The following is a 24,449-nucleotide window of genomic DNA, read 5'->3' on the forward strand; positions in this document are numbered from 1 at the left end:
ACTAAAACTGTCCCGTTCAACTAATTTGTAATTAAATATATGTAATTATGGACAAACAATATTTATTTATTGCCAATTACACTAAGAAAACGATCGTTAATTTATAATTTGATAACGTTTAACGTGATATAATACAGAATTTGTGTACAAAATAGATAAAACGTGTTTTCATCGAAAGAAGTAAATATGTATACAGTTTATAACCACTGATTAACAATATTTTATCAAAATACTCTGATCAGTTTGTATAACTTAGTTATATCGTAACCATATCTTCCGTTATTTAAAAAGTTAGTCATCGAAGTTTGGAATTGTTGTGTGACCCTATTTTTTGAGTTTAAATTCCTCTGCGTTTTGAATTTGGCGTACATAGTTTTTAGCATTTTAATTAGATTTGATTAATAAAACTCAACTAAGCCATTACAAAATGAATGAATTATCTAGTGGGACAAAGAAAATTAGGTTACAATTTGATGTTGTTAAACTCAGAACCAATGAAGAAAATCTAAATACACAGAATGTGATTTAATATTGATGAAAATTAATTGGAAAATGGACAAAAATCAATCGATATCATATGAAATTAATAAGAAAACCAAGAAAAATCAATGGAAAGCTATGAAAACAACAGAAAACTCAAAAAGGCCAACAAAAACCAACCAACATTGAGTGGAAACTAATGAGAATCTATGGATATTGGTGAAAATTAATGAATTGATGAAAACGTGAAGAAAATCAATGGATATTGATGAGAAATAATGAAAACGTGAAAATAATCAATGGATATAGATAAAATCCTGAATAAAAATCAGATCAGATTTACTGAGGCTAAAATCAGTCAATTGATTCAAACTTTTTTGTTTTTGTGTTTTACGGTTTTTTACTTTTATTTTATAAATATTTAATCATTATTTTTCAATATCACTTCTATTTTCTATTGATTAAACTGAATATCAAAATAAACAGTTCACATTCTATTTGAAAAAAATTACAACATGGCAACGACGTAAAACAGCTATAATATGATGCAAACATAAAGGTACACCTGGTACAATTTTGACTGGATCGTCATCTTAAATTAATGCCGCGACAAAACTAAACGATGTTTTCCTTTTAAATCAAATATTATAACAAAAAACCTTAACCTACATTACCTACTGTTTACTAGTTTTTTGAAAAGTACAATGAATTACGAGGTAAATATTTTATAGTATTTTATCAATAACTGTATCAATATAATATATATTCACCGCTCAAAATAATTCACCCATTTAAGTTAAAAATTTAATCAAGCAATTATTAAATATATCTATTAACAGAGGGGGTATATAGTCTTTTTTGTGTTTTGAAGCTTGATGCTTTTATTTGACGCTGCATTAATTTGAGATTGCGCACCAGTTGAAATTGTATCACGTGACTGAACAATTGACAGGCTAAGCCAGCATCTAACGTCAACATGAAATTGCACCTTAATGACAAAGTCGTTTATACATACCAATTACTCTTTTCGGAAACGTAATTTATCTAATTATTACTTTGAACTATAATTTTATAAGGAAAAATATGGATTTATGGAGGACGGTTAAGGAGTGGAAATAATAAAATTGTTAATTTTATTTTATATTATACTACATATACACGAATACTTGTATAAAAACTATATTTTACAACAGATTATAAAATATATGCATAAATGTCCTTACAATTAAAATCAAGATGAAACAACATACAGCAACATTGGAATTCAAATAAATTATTAAAAACTACAACTTTTATAAATAATGAAAGGAAAGATTTGAAGAATACTGAGCTTTATATTAATAGAAAGTAAGTTAACAATCCAAAAATTAATGAATCAAGTCTCTCACAATCATTATTCGGGGATATTTGGTTTCTTTTAGGTACATTTCTAATGAATTTTGCGAACAGTGCTTGCACATGCATTCATCTTTTGAATCAAGATCGATACAAATATAAACAATGAATTTATTCCACAGAAACACTTGAGATTATTTGAAATCAAAATACGAAATATATGACAATTCGACCTAGCGCGCATGTGTCATGCACGGCACGAAATGCAATATCTTGGAGCTTGCAAACTGTATGGATCATAGAGTTAATATTAAATATAGAGAGGGCAAGGTATGGGAGCTCTATTCTTATTGTATCGCCACGACGTTGAATTTTTGAGTAGTAGGAACGGCAAACGCGGACATTAACAAGTTTTGAAAAAGAGTGGTAGACCGATATTCTTTCTCTCTCTTCCAATAGTACTATTCCCCTTATGTTGTTCTCTCTGTTTTTAATATCAATTATATACTGTGGACCGGGTCAGCATTAGAAATGCTAACATTGTTTCTTGTATGCCAAGCATGTCTGATGTTTTTCCACGCGAATTGCAGTAGAAATGTACCCTCAATTATAAAGATAACATAATCTGAAGAGAATTGTTCAGAACTTTAAGAGTAGTATACAAAAAAATATAAATACTATTATGTCTGTTAATACGTAATTTTCATGGTTTTAAATATAAACAAAAATATTTTGGTATGCTTATAAAAAATGATACCCATATGACATGTGAATAACCAATACTGTGAAGTTGGCTGCTAAATTTACCTGTTTCTTTGGCCAGTTACTAATAGTGATGACAACCGATCAATTTTTCCCCTTGTTAATTTTAAAATCCCCTAAATTAAGCTAAAATACCCCAACTTATCATTTAATTTTCTGAAATTAAGAGTGAAGTTGGCATCATTGATTATTATTTTAAACAAATCTGCCAATTACAAAGAAGTGTTTAATGCGTTGGTTATGGGTTTGTTTGCTTCACGTTTCAGTCATTCTTGTTTATTTTGTACTTTTTATTCAGTTTTAAGTTAACAAAAAATTGTATTAATGGTAAGTATATAAAAGTGGAAACTTTGTTTTGACCGTTAAGTATGATTCTTTTGATACATATCAACAGACAAACATTCTAAATACTTTTGGAAATCATTCTTTATTATAATACTAAATGAAATTATATATCAATTCACTCATGGTTTTATTTATGTATTAAAATATGTCTCTTTAAATCTGGCATGTCTTTTGGGTAGTACGTGCATTTATGACATACTAATGGTGCTTTTAAATATTGCTCACATTGTTCTTGTGTTAAAATTGAAACATAACCTTTCGTTTCTATGCTATAAGCCACATCTAAAACAAACCTTATTGAAGAATAAATCTCATACATTGTTGAAATTATATCACCTTCTGGTTTGAGAAAGAAATCGGTCGTAAAAGAATTCCAATGACGTTTTGTTTTCAAAAACTCTGAATTTAAATCGTTGCTGATAATGTGCATATGTAATTGCTTTATCGATGGTTCCGCATGATATCCCAACATAAAAGTACGCGATTTATCTTCTATATCTATTATATATTTAGCTACTTTTTCCATATGTCTCAGTATTGGGAGATGTGTCGAATTTAGTGCTTTTAAATCTCTAATATATGCTTTAGGAAGAATCAAATAATGTTTTTCTGCTTTTGGATAAGCATCTTTTATCACAGTTACCCAGGCGTCCGTAGCTACTATAGCTTTGGGATTTCTCATACTTTTTAGAAGTCCTAGTTCCCAATCGGGTTTAAGCTTATTTGCAGGTGTAGTCATCTCTCAAAAATCATTACAATTCACAATATTTTGAAGATATAAACAACTCTATATAAAGCATTTGGTAAAGGAGCTCTATTTTATCTAATTTTTTTGAAATTTGAATTATAAATATAATTTGATTGAACTTGCTTTATGCAGTATATTAACGATAAATAATTATAAATTACTGGTAAACCAAATAAAAATTCCCTTTATGGGTACATTTTATCATACAAATTTGGAAACCTCATGACACTATTCATAAGTGTTCCATTCTCTAAAGGATATTGCAGACTTTCAGGCATTGCTTTTACCTATTTTTTTTATATCAGTTTTAAAAATAAAACACCACAGGGGAAATCGTCGCATTAACAGAATAATATTTCCATAAACAAAAAACAAGGATATTGTAAACAAAACAATACCATGAATACAGACTGACATGATCTATTCTGTGCCCATAACCTCACAAAATTAAGAAGTTAGAAGTTTACGAACTCTTAGTTTATTTTTATTAAAGTTTACTGTTAATTATCTGCATGAACTACAAGTACAAATTCAGTGTCTCTTAACTAGTAATTTAATTTGTTAGTTTAATAGTTATCTTTAATTTTGGCTCCATAAACCAAGCTTTATATTAGAAATATTTACAAATACCTAAACGTTGTTTAATAATTATTACTTAAATGAATAATGCAGTTGGTAGAAAAAAAATATATAAGTGTGTATCTGAATATATAATTTCATCTTATCATTAAAAAAATAAAAAGTACTAGTTCGAAATAATTACAAATATGAACGATAGTAATTTTGAATTTACTGATATTGCATTGATATTGATATCTAAAGTTACACACTTGTTTTCAACTTCACTTATTGTTAACTAAAAACAAAACAAGATTTGAAAATATTTAACTTCTATCGTTTGAAAACTGTAGGTACTTTTACTAGCATTCCAACAAAATTCGTTGTACATAAATTTTTTTCGTAAACAATAATAATCTATATAATTCAAAATTTGAATGTGAAACTGCACAATTTATGAAATTAAATATCAACCAAACTTACTTGTCCTAATATATTAAGTTTGCTTCACAGAAAAAATAAGTTTTATTTTGATATTTTTTTCGAATAACCCCATACGCCGTACAGTAAGCTGGTTTAGGATTAAATAAAAGTACTTCTTCTCTATTTTGGCCTCCACCTAAACAGTATTTGGCCAGCGCTGGTTTTTGCTTTTATTTATTTTAAACCAAAGCTTATACTTTTTCTGTTTCTTTTTTAATGACTTCTGTTCTTCTCGTGAGCTAGACATGTTAAAAAAAGACAATCACAACAGGGGTTAAAACTTTTCTCGCTCAGGGGCAAAAGCCGAGCATTTCACAAATTTGGGATGTTGCCTCGGTTAGGAAAAATAGGACCTGGGTCTTTTTACTTATTTTCATATTTAGTTTCAAATGTATATGTGTATTATAATTAATATTTTTGTTTATATCTCAATTTTGTATATTTTGATAAATTTCATGATTATATTTATAATGTTGTAGTTTTCTCTGTTTAAAATGTTGGATAACGTAATTGGTGTAGGTATTTTTAGTTCAATTAGCTTGTTATATAAATCAAAATTGGGGGCATCCGAAATACCCCTAAATATTTAATATTGTCCTTGAAGTCAATTTCCTTGCCGTTTATTTCAATATTTTCACTTGTTGCCCAGTTTCGTCTATTGTTTTTGAAAATTATTGCCGCGCATTTGTCAGTGGATGTTTGAAAGTTATGCCTGTTAGTCCACTGATGAAATTTCTTTGATCATTTTTTGACGATCCATTCCTTCCAGTGCAATTACCATATCGTCGGCGTATTGTATTATCCTGAATTTTTTGTTAATATAATGTACTGATTTGGTGTAGATGTTGAAAAGGACTGGGCTCAGGGGTGAAACTTGGGTTAAACCTTGACTGTTGCTTTTTGGTCCTATTAAATTCCCTTCTGTATCTTTTACATATAAATTTCTGTTGCAGAATAAATTAAATATAAAGTTTGTTATTTTAATTTCACTCATTACGTTATATAGCATATGTAGGTCTACACTGTCATAAGCAGCCTTTAAGTCAATGAATACTGCTAGTAGGAGCTTTTTTTTCGGTGAATGCTTCTAAGACAGAATGTGTTTCATCCATTCTATTCTTGTTTTTATAATGCCCTCTAATACTTTACCCGCGCACGATGTTAATGCAATAGGTCTGTAACTGTTGTGGTTTTCTGCATTTTTTCCAGGTTTCAGAAATGGTAGTATTATGGTTTCTTTCCATTCTATTGGAATTTTATTTATTTTAACCATCTTGTTATATATCCCAATTAGTTTGTTTTGTGTGTTTTTGTCTAGATTTTTAATCATCGAATAGGCGATTCCGTCTTTCCCAATTATTGCTTTGTCTTTTTTCCTTGAAATTATGTTGTTGAATTCGTTATATGTTCAAACTTGTCATTACAAGTTGCTAGACTGAATTCTGGGTTGATATTACAAATAGTTAGGCTTTCTAAAATTTTCCCTCCTATTTGATGGTTCGGAAGATTAGTGTAATTGTTCTGAGAATAATTTTTGAAGCCTTTGATTATTTTCCAAATTTTATTGGTTGGTGTCTCTCTATTGATAGTACTGCTAAATTCTCTAAATGATTGTTTCTTTTTATTTTTTAATTTTAGTTTTACATATGCTTTTATCCTTTTGAGTTCAATGTAATTTTCCAAGCTAGGTAAATTTATAAATTTGTTGATGTTTTCTCTACTACGCATATATTCACACTTGTCGGCCGAAAACGCATATCTTATGGTCTCTGTTGGCACTAATTCTACTTTATTAGTTTCTTCGTCACCATCCTTCGAATTATTTGTTGTTTCCGCCTTTAAATCTACCCGGTCTATGAATTTATTTTTCCTTAGAAATCGCTTTGCTTCTAAAACTTTTATTGCCCCATTATTTACTTTTGAATATTAATTTAATATTTCATCTGAAATTGATTTGTCTATGTATTTGACTATTCCTTTACATGAAATGTTTTTTCTTGGTATAAAAACTTCGTACCCTTTAATTCTAACATTTTAATTTATCAAAAATTCATTAGTATCGGTATATTTTGAAAATTCTACACTGATCCTGTTTTTGGTGGACCTGGTAAACTGGTGTTTCTATGGTGAAATATACCCTTTTGCTTCTTTGGTGGAATGTATGGTATGATCAAATTAATCCTTTTGTTTCTATGGTGGAATGTATATTTATTACCTTTATGCTGGAAAGTACTCTTTTGCCTCTTAAGTTGGGATGTATTCTCAGTCTTTACGATGCAATATAGTCTTTTGTCTCTATAAAGGGATATAAACTTTTGTTTCCATGGTAAAATGTACTCTTTTTTGTCTACGATGGAATGTATTTGTTTGTTTAGAAAGCTTTAGTTGTAGTACTAAAAATATTAGGTTTATTCTGGGTAGGCTTATAGTTTGGGACAAAAATAAAACCAATATTAATGAGTTCAATTTTATTATAAATGATCAATAGCTTAACTAACATAAAAGTGCCCATCCCCAGTGAAAGAATTGTATTTGAATGGAAAGCAAACAATGCTCTTTACAGCGTAATCCACTAATCTAAGCTGTTCTTCTAACAATTATTATATTTCATTACTATATTATTATAAATCCAATGGAACACCACCTTACCTTTCCTAGCGGCGAAAAACGAAAAAAAAAAACGATAATGATAAAAAAAATATGCACAAAATGAAACTACCTTTAAATCCTAAAAAGTTGAACGAAAAAAACTTATGAAGTTTATTACTTGAATACTTCTTCAAAATAATTAAATTGTAATTAAATCAGAAAAATAATTCTGGAAACGTCGATTCGACGCATTAAATTTTTTAAATACAGAATTTCTTTTTTTTAAAGTAGCATCTGTAATAAACCTAATAAAGATTTATTTTCGAACTACTTGGTACTAGAAAAAGTAAGGTTGATTTAAAGAGGTGAAAATGGAGTTTTTTTCCTTTTTTTGTTTATCTAAGTACACTCATAATGAACAGATCTTACATTTTTTTAAATGTTAATGGGTTTACTACATTCACATTTCACAGGAAAATCGAGTATTTTAAAGCCTGATTTTAACATGTTTATTTCACCAATTCCATACACCAACTTTATTTCTATAAAGTTTCAATTCAAATTGAGGGTTGTATTCGTATGAATAAAAATTTTAATTTGGAAAAATTGGAGTAAAATCAAATAGAGAGTGCCTGTTAATATGGAAAATAGAACTTTTCAAAATGAGTTTGGAAACTGAAAACATTGAAATACTACTAAAAAGTTAATTCACAAGTGGAAAATAGAAATTGAGTTTTGGAAAATAGTTTATTCCAACCTGATGTCTAACAATTGTAGTCAAATTGTTTTTGAGTAGATAAATAATTGCAAAAGATATAAACAAATAAAGAACAAGAAAAATAGTTTTTTACAAATATTTTAAAAAATGTTGGGGAGAATTTTTAGTTTAATGCTTATAACTAAAACGTTTTTATTGAAACTTTCTTTTCTTTTACGAATTTTTTCTTCAAATTCCTCATTTTTTTTATAGTTTTCAAAATATAGATATCTTTTTCATCATCTTTATTTGTTTATATATCTCTTAATTATTTATATGCCAAAAAAATACATTTCCATATATTCCATATATATTTCCAAATATATTTTTTCACCAATTTGTAAACAAGTGTCCAATAAATTGAGATGTTAATACCTATCGATATTCTATTTGTACTTCAAATGGACCGTTAAATGAAATTAGTGCAAAAAAAATAAATTTAACTGATGAGCCACGTTCTATATTGAAAAGAAGAACTTGAGTCTCAAGAGTGAAAACAAAATAACTAAGAGATCATTAATTGACATTATAGCATCAAAGTTGACTGATCTAAGCTATGTTTAACTGTTGGTTAAATGGATAAAGTGACTTGAGACTCAATAATCCGAATAAGATAGTTATAAAGTGTGGTAGTTCAAATGTACCGTTAATTGACATTATAGCATCAAAATAACTGATGTAAGTCATAGTTATGTATGGGAAAAGTGTCATTTAGTTAATTGGATACTGATTTAGACCCAGGAAGAGGAAAAAAATAATTTTTATCCCAGCTCTTGATAGATTTGAACTAAAATAAGAAAATAATTATCTAAAGTGAAGGATGGTAGTTCAAATGGACCGCTAATGATATTCGTGCTATTCAAAGTGATTATTTAGTTTCAAAATAATAAAAAGTTGTCGATAACGAATTGTAGTGGTTCAAATGTTAATTTATTAAGTCCAATGATATCAAAGTTATTTGCTCAGTAGGTAGATTGGATAGTATAAGGAGTTAGATGCTACGAGTAGTTCAAATGTACTTTTAAATACTGTTATCGGGAACAATTGTTGGTAGATTTGATTTAATAGTGGGTGTATGAAATTGTATACTGAAAATTCTGAACGATTAACAACATTTACTTAACATATTTTTGTGTGGAAAATGCTGCAAACGGTTCGGTGAGAAAAATGAAAATTTTACAAAAAATGGTAGTTAATGAAAAAAAATCAGAATTTATGTTGAAATTATTGCATATTCTAATATATATCTATATATTTGTTACTATACAGAATGTGATACAGAGTGAGTCAATAGAGATATACTGTAATACACTTTTTAAGAATGGAAAATAAATCCTCTACTAAGATGTATACATAGTTTATATTAAAATCTGTTTAAACTGTATTTTTTTTTGTTATATAAGTCACAAGTATATATTTGTTTTAATAGTTATTAGAGAAAATATTTTCCGATACATCACAGTATTAGCTCATTCTGATGTATTTTTAACTATGTACAATTTTTTTTTTAATATTTTGGACAACGATTTCTCATTAAATTTAACAACAAATAAAATATTGAAAACAAAATATTCAAATTTATTTGTCGTTAATATCAATATATGTGTTCGATTAAGGAAAATGACTTATATCTGATTTATATTTATACATAAGTAATTAATCAGTTCTAAATGTTGAAAAAATTCGTTCCAAATACATTTTTCGGATCCAACATATATTTTTAAAGCATTACCGATATTTTCTTCAACAATATACTCCAGTATAGTTTTTCTTTATTAAATTGTCAACCTGATAAATGCAAATGCAGTAGTACTGCGATAAATATACTATATATATAAGGTAAACATGAAAAATTGTCCCATATACATTATTAACTCGCTTTTGAAACAAAAATATGTCGGACAAATGTAGTAAAATCCCAGAAAAAGGTTTAACGAACATCTACAACGTATTTACATTCAATATAATTATTTTTCAATTCAAATTACCTTCTATATTTAATATATATAAATTGCAGTACAATAATTTGTTAAAAATATTAAATTTCTATAAGTTACAACATTCAGTCTTACACACAAACTTTCATACAATATTTACAAAATTCAATTTGAAAAACGTACCTACTAAAAAAATGTTCATTTATATTTGTTTGTGACTCAGGGATCCGCACTATCAAAATGAAAAAAAAATTTATAAAAATCACATAAAAAATTATACTCGCAACGACTAGATTACAGCCGAACGGTTATAAGTTTCAACATGATTAACGGACGTAGATCAATTCATTTCCCTTCCATAAAAGGAGTTTCCGGAACCGATATTTAAGTTATCTTCTACAGGGTTTAATGATAAACAGTTCACTTCTAGTCCCTGAAGACGTTAACTCGAGTATCGAAACGTGATAATCCTATCTTCATATTTCGTTAATTGAAGATATTTAATTGCGGTGAATGTCATTTTAGGAAGATGTAATGCATGAAAGTATGTTCTATGAGATTGATTTTGAATTAATCTACTTGCATAATACGAAAAGTATTTGGCCATCTCAAGAAATCACAAGATGCATGTGAATCGGTGCGTAAAACTTTGAAAAAAAAAATCAAAATACTTAAGTAAAGGCAACAACAAAACAAAAATACTAAATACAATAAATATTTATGAACCGATATATAAAATAATACGGTTTATTATTTTTACTACTAAAGTACTGTTAATATCGATCCACGTTTGAAACCAAATCATTGAAATTATTGGAGATAAGAAATTAGTAACGAGAGATCTACGATATATATATATATATATATATATATATATATATATATATATATATATATATATATACGAGGCGAATTAAAAATATGTGACCGAAACAATCAGAGTGTACCACCAATTCAAATATTTTGGGGCCTTGATAACTGAAGATAATCACGTGACAACAAAAGTTGCTGTTGGTAATGGACGCTCCTAGGTAGTCCCGAGAGCGCTCGACCTCACGAAGATCAAAGCTCACAATTTACAAGATAATAATCCGTCTCGTAGTCACATGGACTATGACGACGACAAGTAAGCGAATTTTGAACTGTTGGAAACTTAAGATCCTGCCCTGTTGGTTAGAAGGATCCAGAGGAATTGTGAGCTGAGACAGATTTGGTGGTGTTCATCCGGAGGTTCCGTCTGAGGTGACTGGGACACGTGGGTAGGATGATTTTTGTTCGATGGTCGCGCAGAATTCCTGGAGGACGAAGACCGTGCCTTCGTTGGTTGGAGAACCGGAACTAGTTAGGGATTCGACGTTGGAGGCATCATGCTCAGGACAGAAAGGATTGGCAGTTGATTGTTGAGGTTCTCAATAGACCGTAGCACCGGTTGAAGAAGAAAAAGAAGAATGACCAAAATAGTTTTACATAACGTGATATTTCTGGCCTTTGTTATTATTTAAATGGTCCTCCGAACTGGGTAAATAAACAAAAAAAAAATCGAAAAAAAAAAATAATCTTCCTGACACATATTGAAAATTCGTCTCGTATGAAATTTCAATGTAGAATTTCGTATTTTCGTTTATTCAATTCCACATATCACAAGCAAAGAGTCTGGATTTATTATTATCGACTAAATGTTTTAGATTATTATTCGAAAAAAAATTTTGTGAGACTGAATTTTGATTTAGGGTATTTTAAATTTTTTGAAATTTGTTGTTTGCCTGATATTTTAAATCAAAGATTGAAATTCGTTATCAGTAATCAGCTGGTACACATTTTTTTTTCGAACACTAAAAAAATTGAGATGGAAGTCGCTACACACGCACACACACATACACTGTTCGCGCAATTTTTTTTCTACGTTGGCTCGCTGTTCGCTATCTCTGGCTCTTTAACAAGCAGTCACAGCTTCAGTTCGTTTGCTATCTTGCTAGCAATATTCTTAAATCCAATACTGGTACCTATAAATTGACAATAATTTTTTTTAATCATCAAAACTATATTTACAACAAGCGATTTATAAAAATAAAGGGCAACTTACCCGAAATTCTCTTAAATCTGACTCCGTTTAGTGATAAACGTGGAAGTTTGCAAACTTCAATTTCCCACTGTACCAAACTATCCGTATTTGGATCACCATGTACGCACAGTAAGAGAAATCGTTCACGTTGTTCGTAGTCGCAATTATTTGCGTCTAAAACCTTACGAATTTCTGCCATTATTTCAGCTGGATCTCGGCTAGATGTCGTTTTCATCGACCAAGTGAACCGCAGGGAACGGGGCTTGACGTGTTCTTCGTTTGGGGCACCTTGTACTCTGTAAATGTAAATAGCCCCATTATAATGTTTGTCCTTCAGCTTTTTTACAGTTTTTGTAATTGTTTAGACACAAAATCTTAAGCAGAAAGCAAAACCAAGCTTGTTAACATAAATGTCCCAATAGTTTTGGCACAAAATATTTGACCATAGATTTTTTGTAACAAATATATTTAATTGAACTTTTGCTATTCGCGATAATTAACGACTTTAACTAAATGGAAGGTCCCATGGTCCTCAACTAGCCGTTATTTTCTTAGATCAAGTCTTAGACGGCTTGAAAATCTGTTCCGGGAATTTTTTTTCAAATTCCTAGCTTGCCACCTTCCGTCATATACTTTACAAGATAAAAGTGCTTAAAGATCTTCAATTTTCCCTTCCTTCATATTTCCTATGCTACTTGTTGTGGCCAAGTTTTCTTGAATCTTCCTTTCCTTTTTTTCCTTGTCATTTTTCTTATTAGGCTTCGTGGTGTTCTTCTCTTCAAGTTTAAACATCCTGTTCTAGCTTTTCTATAAATCTTGTCCTATCCATTCATCTCTCAGTATTTCCCAGGTATTCAAATCTATTCTTTGTCTTTTCATTATTAAATCTTCCCCATGTTCTCTTTTTTTGATTTACTACCATTGATATTTACTTCCATTCTATTATCTTTATCTGTATATCTCTGTTATTGTCTTTATAGTCATTTGCTAATTCTTCTCCAAATTGTTTCGATGTTTTCTTTTTTGCTTTTTTAATTTCTTTCTTGATTTTGTTTATTATGGTTTTATATTTGCTCCACTTTTTATTCTTAATATAATTCTTCTTTGTTACCTTTCTCTGCTTAACCATTTTCTATATTTCTTCTGTCCACTATCTGGTTTTGTGTTTCATTCTTTATATCTTCATTCTTCAACATATCTTTGAATAACTTCTAGCGTTAACTCTTCTTCTAGTTCAACGAATTTTCTACCATTTGCTTTTCGGTATTTCCTTCTGTTTTTTTTTTGTTTTCAATTTATGAATCGAAATTCTCTTGTAATCCTCTGTTCTCGTCCTTTCTTGTTTCTTCCTCTATTTCCAGTATCGTTTTTACTAGTATACAGTTAGTGTCTATTTCTACTTCTGGCAGTGTTACAATTTCCCCAATTATCTTTTCGTTTTTATTCATTCTGTATGTGACTCATCTTCTTAAAAATTACATTACATAATATTGTTCATGTACATTTGAAAGATTTTTAGAATGATTATTTTTATTTTTTTTGTGACATATAGTTTGGATTTTAGGTTAAGGTTCAAAATAACAGGTTTCGACCTATTTTGGTCTTTATTAATTTTTACCTGTTTCTTTAAATCTTTTAGATCTAAAAGCAAGTCAATACATCACAAAAAAAATTATTTATTTATATTAATCATTTTATATCGAATCAATATGATGAAAATTAAAAGTGTGTATGTATATTATTATTTAGAAATGAGAAAAAACCATAAGCACGGCAACATGGCGGCTACAATTTTTCAAGGGTAATTTCAAAGATAAAATTATAAAATGTGAAGTTATAAGATAGAGAATATTTCTCCAGTTTAGTGCTTTTGGTTCTATACAAAGATTTTATTTTTCAAAATAATTTTACAAAAAAAATTGATACTTTTGTAAAACTTGTAGTAGATGATTCAATTTCAAGTTATTACAACATGAAATTGAAACTTGTACTCGATTTAAACAAAATTATATTAAAAAAATGTATGTTGTAGTTTAACTAGATATTAATTACACAGGGTGTTTTTAAATTAATCTCAGATCTTCATAGCCAAAACACAAGTAAATCCAGTGACATGTCACGTGGCACATATTTGACAGGCGACGTGACTTTTGATGATAAATGACGTGGTATAGGAAATTATGACGTTAAGACAGGCAACATTATGCTGAAGACAAAAAATGAATATAGTTTTTGGTAGTACTGTAATAAATTTTTCTGTGTCTGATATTTTTTTTGAAGAATTCCACGACAACCAAAAAAAATTCTCATTTGTTTTCGAAGCCATTACTCAGGGATCAACAACTTAAACATAAATATTGATTTGAAAACACGTCGCGAGAAAAACTGTCAAATTTCGTTTTTCTTTCATAAACTTACCCCACTGCAGGTAAAGGTGAGTTGCCATGTTTAACTTGTTGACCTGGTTCTAATGCTCTGGAAATAAAAATTAAACAAAATGATAGAACATAATGGATATTAGTGATGAGAAGCGAGTGCTGTTTTTACCCTAAACAAAATATCTAAGTAACTCATGAAAAAATTTGAGTTGGAGAGAGTTTTCTATCCCATGCAACATCATTAGGATTTATTTTGATTTAGTTTTTGATATTTTTGACTTGGATTGACAGACATATTTCAAATAGAAAACGAAACTACAGATACAGAGGTTGAACAAGTTACTGAAATAGTATTTATTTGATTTTTTCTTTCAATTCTATAAAAAATGAGTTGGTACTAAAAAAATAGAAAAAAAAATAGGTACTCACAAAGCTCTGTTATGATGACCGGTTTGGTTAGATTCAAGATGACTTCTATCACTAAAAAAAGGAAACATAATGTTATATAGAACAAAATAAAAATATTTTTCAAGCCCTCTTGAATCCAATGTGCAGGTGTTATTATTCCCACTTTCTAACGCAGTTAAGCAAAAAATTTATTTATAATATAAACAGAGCATTGCGTGTGTGGTAAAAGAAAAATTAAGAGCAAACTATCTACTAAGAGGGAATTAGAAGCAGTTGTCAAAATGCATAATTTAATAATAATATTATTGTTTATATATGAGAGATTTATTATTTATTATTAGTATTTTTTTACTCCTAGTCATATATTCGAATACCAAGACTTCATAAAAACCAATCCTTTCCTCCACAGGTTTGCGTGATGCGCAGCATACAAAAAACAATATGATCGATTTTGAAATTTTGACATTCCCTGTAACAATTTTTTCAAATAATCGTCTATGGATCCATCCGTTTTCCAGGATATTCCAAAGATATGAAGTGGAAGTAGGACACTGCTTTCTGACTTCCCTGTCCAATTTATCCCACAACTGAATCGGACTCAAGTAACAACCAAATTATTACTTTTAGTACATTATTTCTTTCCAATTCTTTTAAATACTCTTTGCACAGCTTCACGGAATGATTGGTGTCGTTGTTGTATTGGAAGATGAATTTTCTGCCAATCAGAAACTGATCTAAACGTACTATATCTTTAATATCTTTTTATAGCAGTTTTCCTTCAAAATCCCTTCAATTTTTACTAGGTCTCCAGTCGCCTTTCTTCCAAAACATCTTTCAGTGGGGATTACACATGGATCTTCTTCCTTTCACCTCTTTTCTTAGACCAAACTACCTCAAACTTTGACTTATAACTCCATTAAACATTCTCCCATGTTTTCATGCGACCAATTATGTTTTTTAGCCCACCACAATGTCATTTTAACGTCTTAAAAGAGGTTTCTTCACTGCTACCATTCCAGAAAGACTATCTTTTTGACTATAGAAGTACATCCATAGATCTATTGATATGAACCGCTATCTATGGGTGCGTGACTCGCTGATCGTGTACTGAACATTTCAAAACATTCATCTTCAGCGGATGTGGTTTTTCAAAACCGTTTTGGGAACGTTCTCTATCGCTCAAGCTCCTGGTAGGTTACTTATGTTTAAATTATGAAGATTTGTGATTAATGTACGAGTTTCAATAGATAGTTCCTTGGTTTCACCTATTTTAAAACTTTCTCACAAGGAACAGATGATTTTTTTGTTCTTGCCAGTAAAGTATAGGATCATACTTTGGTAGTACAACTGCTTGTGATAAATAATGTTCAAATTCTTCGTTTAAGCCTTGAGGAAACTAAGCTCGAGTTTTTGAGTAATTAACCCTTTAACCAGCAACAGTAATATCACGAGTACATTCAGCTAATTGTAAATAATTTTCACCAAAACAGAAAAAAATCGAATGAGACGATTTTCAAGGGTGTAATATCTATTCACTGAATCAATTCAATACAAAATATTGATTTATTTAGTCTGAGATATCGATACTTCGATTAATCGATTCTAATGTTTCACATACTTTTCAAATATCTTCCTCGGTAGAAATTGAAAAAAATCGACTGTCTAAATGTTAAATTTAAATCCCCTCAATTCTATATAACCAATCCTAAAAATAAAACTAAACCGTTTGAGCTTTTTTGTTAAATGTTGACTTAGTGTGAAGCAAAAATCGAAAAAGTTGTAACACTAGTGACATCTAGAACATAGTTTAATGCAAAAATGTTGGTCTATAAAGATTAAGTGTTTAGTTTAGAGATTTGAATAATGCTTATAACAGAGTCAAATAGCCCAGCGTACTATGACTGAATCCTGAAACTTTTCAGACATATTTGTGGTTATTATTACTATTTTTTGTTAAAAAAAACACATAGCATAAAGTAACGACAGAAATAAGAGCTACTAAGTTATTGATACTATTTATATTAACCTTATAAATTCATATACATAATTCAACAGTCGAATATACAATAATAAACTAAAGAAAATGTTATTAATACTTTGGTCTTAGATTACAAGTGCAGGTTATCTCAATTTTTCATTATTTTTCCGTAAATTAACAAAAAAATAGTTGTAAATGATATAATGAAAAGGAACTTATTTGAGACAACCTGTACAGATATGAAATAAATAGCATGTCGTGTTAATATTGAACACTAGTCCATATCTTATAACAAGGTATCAATATTTGTACCACTGAAAACAATGAGGGCTACGGTTTTTATGCCACGGAAAAGTAAGGTTAAAACTTGTTATTAAGTACATAGCAACTGAATTTACATATAAATCATTTATTTTCTTAAGGCAGTAGTGAGCAGTGATTCATAGAGATATGTATCGAAAACCTTTTTATTCTTGAAACCTTCTCCCAAACATCTGATATGCCATTTTGGAGAAATTCACCTCTAGTGGAAAATGCAGCCCTGGTAGCCCCCATCGGTGCAATGCAAATTGACCTTATGAACAAAAACTAACCGAGTAATGTTTGTTTAGGAAATTAATAAATATAGGTAAAACCGAAATAATATTTGAAAATTAGAACGCATCCAAAGGTCGCTTAACATGGAGCAAGATTCATGCATTAGTTTGGTTACAGTTTTATTGAGACAGGAAGGGAAAATTCCCATTGAAATCAATAAATTTTGATCCACTATCCTGCAGTGTTAACAGGCGTAAGCTAAAGAAAACCAAGGTCTTAGAGCCAGTTATTTTGAAAATTTAGACGTTTCTAAAGGTCACTTAACATGGAGCAAGATTCATACTTTAGTTTAGTATACAAGTTGCATTTATAGATGGAAATCTAGTCACTTTCCTTGGCCAATTGAAGCATTTTTACTTCTTCATTTTCTGCAGCGAAATCTTATGTTTTATGATTTTTGTTGGTGTTATTTTAATTTTGGGGGTTAACAACCACACAAAAGAGAAATATATTTTGTTAGTGGTAGCCAAGATGCTGTAGCAATATTTTGATTAAGCAATTTAAAGCTCCATGTCAAGAAAATAGAGATTGAAGTGGAACTAGTATTCAACATTGATTATTTTCTAATTGACATTTTTGTTTGACAGAACATGAACGTTAAAATGTATAAAAAGTAAATTTCAAATCATAACTTGAGATCCCATACTTACAAATTTAAGCTTAGAGTAAACATTTTTCTAAAATCATTGCACTAATATTAACGGACAATATGGCATTAAATTATCACTAATTTTAAAAGAGCTTCTCTGAAAAGGGATTACGATTCACAAAATTTGAGATTTTTTTAATTATTTTGTTAAATGTGTCTTAAATATCTTCGATCGAGTCTGAGGAAAATGGAACCATAAGATGTTGATAACAAAATTGAAAGTAGTTGAGGTTAGGTCTGGTATTTTTCAATTTTAATGCGATATTGTCTGTTCTCTGGCATAATGGATTAGATACTAACTAGCAAAATGAAATAAAAAAAATATTTTCGTCGAGGTTTTAATAACTATTGGATAAAAATGCATTAAAAAATTTGTTGTTGTTCTAATTTGTCACATACTCATTACAAAATTGAAAATAAGGGACTAAATACAAATATAATGTGAGGTTATGATTTGTGGTGTTTATTATAAAATTTTGTTTTCGTGGTAAAAACATTTACAAATGATACACAAGTATGAGAAAAATAATAAATGAATTAGATTTTTTCTCAAATATTTCAGTAGTTTTACATTTGTGAACGTCAAAATTTGTTTTCTCTAGGAAAACGAATCAGACTATAAAAATCTAAACAAAATCACATATTTCGATTACCAGATTTTACAAGTTGTTTATTAATAGAATGGTCGTCAATTTATATACTTTTTTAAATACTGGGTGTTGAGAAATTATATAATTTTTCTTCGAAATTTCTTAGTCAAAAAGTTTCTGCTATGTATTTCAACTGATAAAAATAATAATAAAATGGAAAGTTGTTGATATATATATTTAAGAAGAGTTGTACAAAATGATCTTAAGGACACCCTTTATTTCGAAAAGTTAATAATATATGGATAAAAAACATTTAAACTGTTCTTCCTTTATATATAATATATTGTTATACAGTGTTTTCAAAATCCTAATATGGTAATAGTGATCTAAAAATCCAACTACTGAGGAGTAGAAAATTGATAAAACAAAATTGTTTCCGTATAATTTTCCGGACAATTTCGTAAGTGCAAAATTGGATCAAAAATTGTACGTAACATGCAGTTTTCAACCACATATGAAAAAAAAGCCTTCATTTCAAAATAAAACATTACCCCCCATTTACTTCAAATTATTCAAATTTCACTTAACAAGCAAATATTTTGATACCGGAATCAAAGGAGAAGTCTTCCTGATATAGTCTGGAGTACCACAGTGTTCTGGGGGCTATTGTTTTATTCACTACGTCTTCATACGACTGCAAATACTGTAGATGATACAGTGATTTTATCTAGTCACAAAGATCCAGCAACTGTGATAGTTCATCAAATACCATTTAAACCTCTTGGAGGATTGAAAGCAGAGATAACATCGAATTTGGGAAAGAATAAATGTCCAACAGTCAATATGAATCATGTAAAAATACTAGCAACACGTTCATTCCGTTATCTTGGATTCAAACCTAAACTGGAAAAAGCACATAGTCAAAAAGTGATTTGAGCTTCAAAGTTACTAGGTAGAAAATCCAAATTAACTATGGTCAACAAGATATTAATTCATGGGATTAAGGTATAGAACTTTGGGGTTGTTGCAGTAAATCAAGTACCGTCCACCTCCTTTCAGAGTTCTCAATAGAAAATACTTTGTGCAATGGTGAAGCACTTATCATATGATACTCTCCATAAACACCTTGGCGTACCGTACTTCACAGAAGAAATCCAGAAGCATAGCAGCAAATATCATTATCTACTAGAGGGACATCCTCCAATAAACCCTTTATTAGAATCCCACATAAACGCCCTATAGATCTTGAATAAAATATAGATGACCCTTCACTAGAATAGATATTTTAGTGAGTTCTAAGCTAGCCAAGTAGTGATTTTTGTTATAAACCTTTTTTTTGGCAAGTAAAATGCCTAGAGTGTGTAAGATTCGCCTGGTTAGGTTAGGTTTCCGATAACATCAACATATCTTTTTCCACTAAACTACATTATCTATGGGCGTGGAATCAAGAAGTCTTAGATCGTAGAACCAGTCACTTTGGTCATCGTAGAACTCAGGAAATCATAAATTGATGGTTTTAAGAGCACAGAAAGATTATTGGTTGATTGATATTCCCACAGCCCGACAGGGTATTACCTACAATGAATTTTTTCTATATCAGGAGTTAAAAATGGCCGCGCAACAGAGAAAAGGTGACGTGAAGGATAACAGGATTGACAATTTGATATGTACATCATAATGTTGGCGTTATAGTGAGGGTTACTATTAGATATGGTACCAGATCACCATTGGTTTTTATTAGAAGAATAATACCAGAGAAATTATGTATTTAATCAACACCAAAATGGTTGAGGTAACTTGAAATGGAATACCTACCTTCTCATTGGTACTAAATATAGACAGTTTTCTGTGCATGAGAAATTATAGGTTTATAAAACATTGTTTAGTCAGTTTTTTTGTGGTAAGTATATTTAGGAGACATAGAATCGCTTTGAGATGTAAAATAATTTTGTTCTGATATTGTAAGTATTGAAAACGTTCGATAAAGTAAGAGTACACTCAATCAAATATGATAAACAGGTAAAAAGTAATAACGATGTAAGTAAATGTGTTCGGACAGTCATTTTTATCCATTTTGATACAATTATTTTAAAATATGAGAAATAGAATCATAAGAAATGTATCTAAAAGTGTTTTAGAAACGATTAAATACGCCAATAAGTGCATGAATAAAAATAAAACTAGTTTAATATCACTTTTTTAAGCTCTTCGTTCCTCTGTAATCCAAATATTATTATCATCCAAACCTTCTTGACTCCGATCGAGTATTCAACTACCTGATTCTTGGAAGACTTGGCCTTGGAGTCATGATGCTTACTCTGGAGGAGGAACTTCTTGGTGCGGTGGTACGTCCCCCGAAATCTCTCTCCTCCTGAACGAGAAACACCATGTCAATTTTGTTTGTTATACTCTGTTCAATTTTTTTTATTTTTATTTTGCAATTTGTAGGAAGTTTTGCAGATTTTCAAGGGACGGACCACTCGCATACATATATCCCCCAAAAAAATAGGAAGAACGGTCATTACAAAGCATTACACCAAATTAGACAAGTACACATAGCGACAGCGTTTTTTTTTATACAAATAATTTGTTTTTTTGCTCAAAATTTCTATGGAGTTAACTATTTGCATCAAAGGCAAGCATTCTGGGTGAAAAAATTTTATTTCTGGTGGTAGATTTTTTTGAAAGCAATCATTATTATATACTTAATATAAGTTTTCGAAAATCTCCAACTATTATTTTTGTCCAAAGTCAAAAATGGCGAAATTTTGATCTTTTTAATATCAATCATTCGTTTCAGACTTTCATGTGATTTTCTTCACCTTAATATATTTTTATAAATTGTTTGTCTATTTCAAATCCTATTTCCGTTATGCCGTAAGGATAATACAACATTGGATTCAATTTCCATAAATTATTAAATTCATAAAAATGGCATTTTTTGCATAAGCAAGCAATACAATTAAGCTTTCAATGACATTGAAGAGCGTAAAACTTTTCCCCCATATAGAGTCCATATCTTAATTGAATCATGTGTGATGTTCTTGGCTGTTCAACTTTTTTTTTCGATGCTCAAGCAAAATATTAATCTACATATTGTAAAAAAATTCCCCACAAGGTCCATCAAACTGATTTGCATTATTGAAAAAAGTGAGTAAGCATTAGTAATTTGAGAAACCCTTGGAAATAGCTTGAAAACCCAGAAAATACCTAGAAAAACTCAGAAAATTGTTAAAAACTCCTTAAAATAGCTGTAAAAAACAAGAAAATAGCTAAAAAGACCAGAAAATAGATAGAACCCCAGAAAATAGCTAGAAAAACCGAGAAAATTTTCTTTACATGCATTTTAAATGGTAAAACTTTATATTTGAATTGTGAATACTTAAAATTTTTTATTTTCTTTATGTAGATTAATATTTTGCTTGAGGATCGAGAAAAAAAGAAATTTTTTTTCGGTGCTACTATTCATAGAAATATGTATTCATGTGTTGAACGAGTTCAATATCTTTTTGTATCAATAGGAACCTCATGTTTGAATCTACACTTCTGGATAATTTTCCAAAATCAGTTATATTTGGTTGTGGGGTAGAAATAACATAAGTTATGAAATAGAACTTCCCCTGGTCTTTTCTATCGCGGTTTTGCTTGGAAGGCAATTAAAAAAAATCATGATGTTCGTCTTGTTTCATATATCGAGTCCCCCATGTTACACCACTGTTTATAATGTAATGATGTAATACAATGTAATGACGAATATAAAATCACATTTTTTATATACATATTAATTAATATTACAAAATTTTTTGTCCCAAGATATCAATTGAATAAATGGCGTATTAAAATTTGGAAGTGAGCAAAAAAATTACAGTGTTGTCAAATTTTTTAAAAGATTTTTTTTTATTTTTCACCTATTCCATTCGATATTCATTATATTTTTTTAAACAAATCAAGCATCTTCCAAATTTAAATACAATCTCAATATTTTTAACAAATAGTTAATTTCTATTAGGACAATATTCGATAAATAAATTTTATTACAAAATTTATATGTAGATAAATCAATATGTGTGTGAGATTATCGACAAAAAGCATTTTTTTGACAGTTATTAAAATTACAGTATGTCCCAATCAAAATGAAACACCTTTTCGTTATTTTAAGATACAAATTTAAATTTCCACATAAAAATACAGGGTGAAAAGAGAATCGACAAAAATTAAAACAACAATCGAGTTAATCGAAATTAAGATCATGCTGGTAGCAGCAGGGAAGTGTCTATAGAGATCAACTTGAAATACTCTAATTTGATCTCCTTATCTATAGAAAAGCAGCCATTAAAAACCAATCTCATCGAATACACATACATGTGAATCCTTGGCATTTTTTCATCTCAACTAAAAATTATTAAAGATAAAATAATATGTTTAAACCATTTGTACTAAGCTACAGATATTCTACAGTGGGTTATAAATTTCAAAAACTAATTTTCTTCCAAGTGATGGTCTGGTGTGATATCAAGAAATTTTATTCGGTAAGGATTATGGGGTACAATTTGTATCAGGATATGTATGCTCAGTTATTTGAGATATACAGCCATAATTCAAGGAATTTTAGTCATTGGTTGAATCAAAAATTTAGTATTTCCTGCACAATATTTCCAAAAAAATTTACTGGATAAATATTTAATTGAGAAATTGTTTGATTCATAGGTGACCAATTTATTTCGGCTGATTATATAAAAAAATTCACCTTGTGCGACTCTGTGAAAATTCAAAACTGATTTTCTTAAAATAAGGATAAGATGGAGGTGTTAAATTATTCGACACACTGTATATTTCTACCATATGTAGATTTATATCATTTGATGGGAAAAATATTAATACTAGGGTAGGGATAGTGGAAATTTAAAAGAAATGATACTGGAAGTTTTCAATCAATAAATTTATATATTTTCCCAAAGAAAACCGGATACCTTAGTTCCAATAGATTTACTATTTGGAATGTAAAATTGGAAAATTTTAAAAAATTATTGAGTTAAAACATTTCAAGGAAATCGCGACTTTTCAAATCACTAAACTGGATAAAATCGATAATGGTTTCATTGATATGTATAAAAAAATTAGTTGGATTCCATAAATGTGTATACAGGATTAATCAAAACTATGTTAAAACTTTGTAATTATACTTTTCATAGGAAAAATCCCTTCTGGTAGTACAATTACAATTTAGTACATAGCTAGTGACGCATCTTGTATAAAAAGCGCACAAAAAATAGATTTTTTTTAACTATACAAAAAAGCATTTACTGAGAACAAAGCCACCGTAAATTTAAGCAACTGTTAGTTTATTGTGATATGAAACAAGCAGTATAAGCGTGAAAAACTTTTTTTTAATTTTGATAGTGTAACAAGTGATTTCTTTAAATATTAATAAACATCTAGTGATTATAATTGAAAAGAAATAAATATCATGATATGTGAGGAGGTAAATATCACAAACTTAATCCCCATGACCCAAAGTTTGACAGGATTTAGCTACATCATACAATTCAATTACCAGCAAACCATTAAAACATATTTCAATGATCTGATTGTGCCATATCTGGGCAAGATTTGGCTACATGATACATTCCCATGATCAGCTAACAACTGAAACATATTTCGATGGGCCTAAACTGGGCAAGATTTGACTACATGATCAGCTAATAATTGAAACATGTTTCGACGATCTGAATGAGCCAAAACTGAGCAAGATTGAGCTACATGTCACATTTCCTAGATCAACAAACAATTGAA

At 29.4% G+C, this 24,449-nt stretch overlaps 2 protein-coding genes across 27 annotated transcripts in view; both read right to left on the minus strand.

The window, feature by feature from the left end:
- Positions 1-1,598: 1,598 nt before the first annotated feature.
- LOC130441143 (aprataxin) lies at positions 1,599-4,852 on the minus strand. The gene is made up of 3 exons (XM_056774693.1): positions 4,712-4,852; positions 3,259-3,663; positions 1,599-3,204 (listed from the first exon to the last, which is right to left on the minus strand). Exons 2-3 carry the CDS (start codon positions 3,659-3,661, stop codon positions 3,050-3,052), a joined length of 558 nt encoding a protein of 185 aa, XP_056630671.1. The 5' UTR covers positions 3,662-3,663; positions 4,712-4,852; the 3' UTR covers positions 1,599-3,049.
- A 2,318-nt stretch (positions 4,853-7,170) lies between these two features.
- The window catches only part of LOC130440927 (MAP/microtubule affinity-regulating kinase 3-like), an 87,575-nt gene continuing 70,296 nt past the window's right edge, over positions 7,171-24,449 (minus strand). For 16 of the 26 annotated variants that reach the window (XM_056774330.1, XM_056774305.1, XM_056774327.1 and 13 more), the window contains 4 exons: positions 14,864-14,914; positions 14,475-14,531; positions 12,078-12,352; positions 7,171-11,997 (listed from right to left, as the gene is read on the minus strand). In XM_056774330.1, coding sequence (XP_056630308.1) covers positions 11,939-11,997; positions 12,078-12,352; positions 14,475-14,531; positions 14,864-14,914 — 442 coding nt within the window. In that variant the 3' untranslated portion in view covers positions 7,171-11,938. Of the gene's footprint in view, positions 11,998-12,077; positions 12,353-14,474; positions 14,532-14,863; positions 14,915-14,954; positions 21,028-24,449 lie in introns of those variants that run through there. The other 10 variants (XM_056774314.1, XM_056774313.1, XM_056774324.1 and 7 more) reach the window with 3 other exon arrangements.

The sequence above is a fragment of the Diorhabda sublineata genome, chromosome 3 (genome assembly GCF_026230105.1).
Source record: "Diorhabda sublineata isolate icDioSubl1.1 chromosome 3, icDioSubl1.1, whole genome shotgun sequence".
Taxonomy (NCBI): Eukaryota; Metazoa; Arthropoda; class Insecta; order Coleoptera; family Chrysomelidae; genus Diorhabda; species Diorhabda sublineata.

Bases quoted from the DNA above. Each gene is read 5' to 3' on its own strand.
- LOC130441143 (XM_056774693.1), bottom strand. From the start codon at position 3,661: ATGACTACACCTGCAAATAAGCTTAAACCCGATTGGGAACTAGGACTT. The intron at 3,205-3,258 runs GTGATATAATTT...GGTTTGTTTTAG, and splicing joins TTTCTTTCTCAAACCAGAAG to ATGTGGCTTATAGCATAGAA.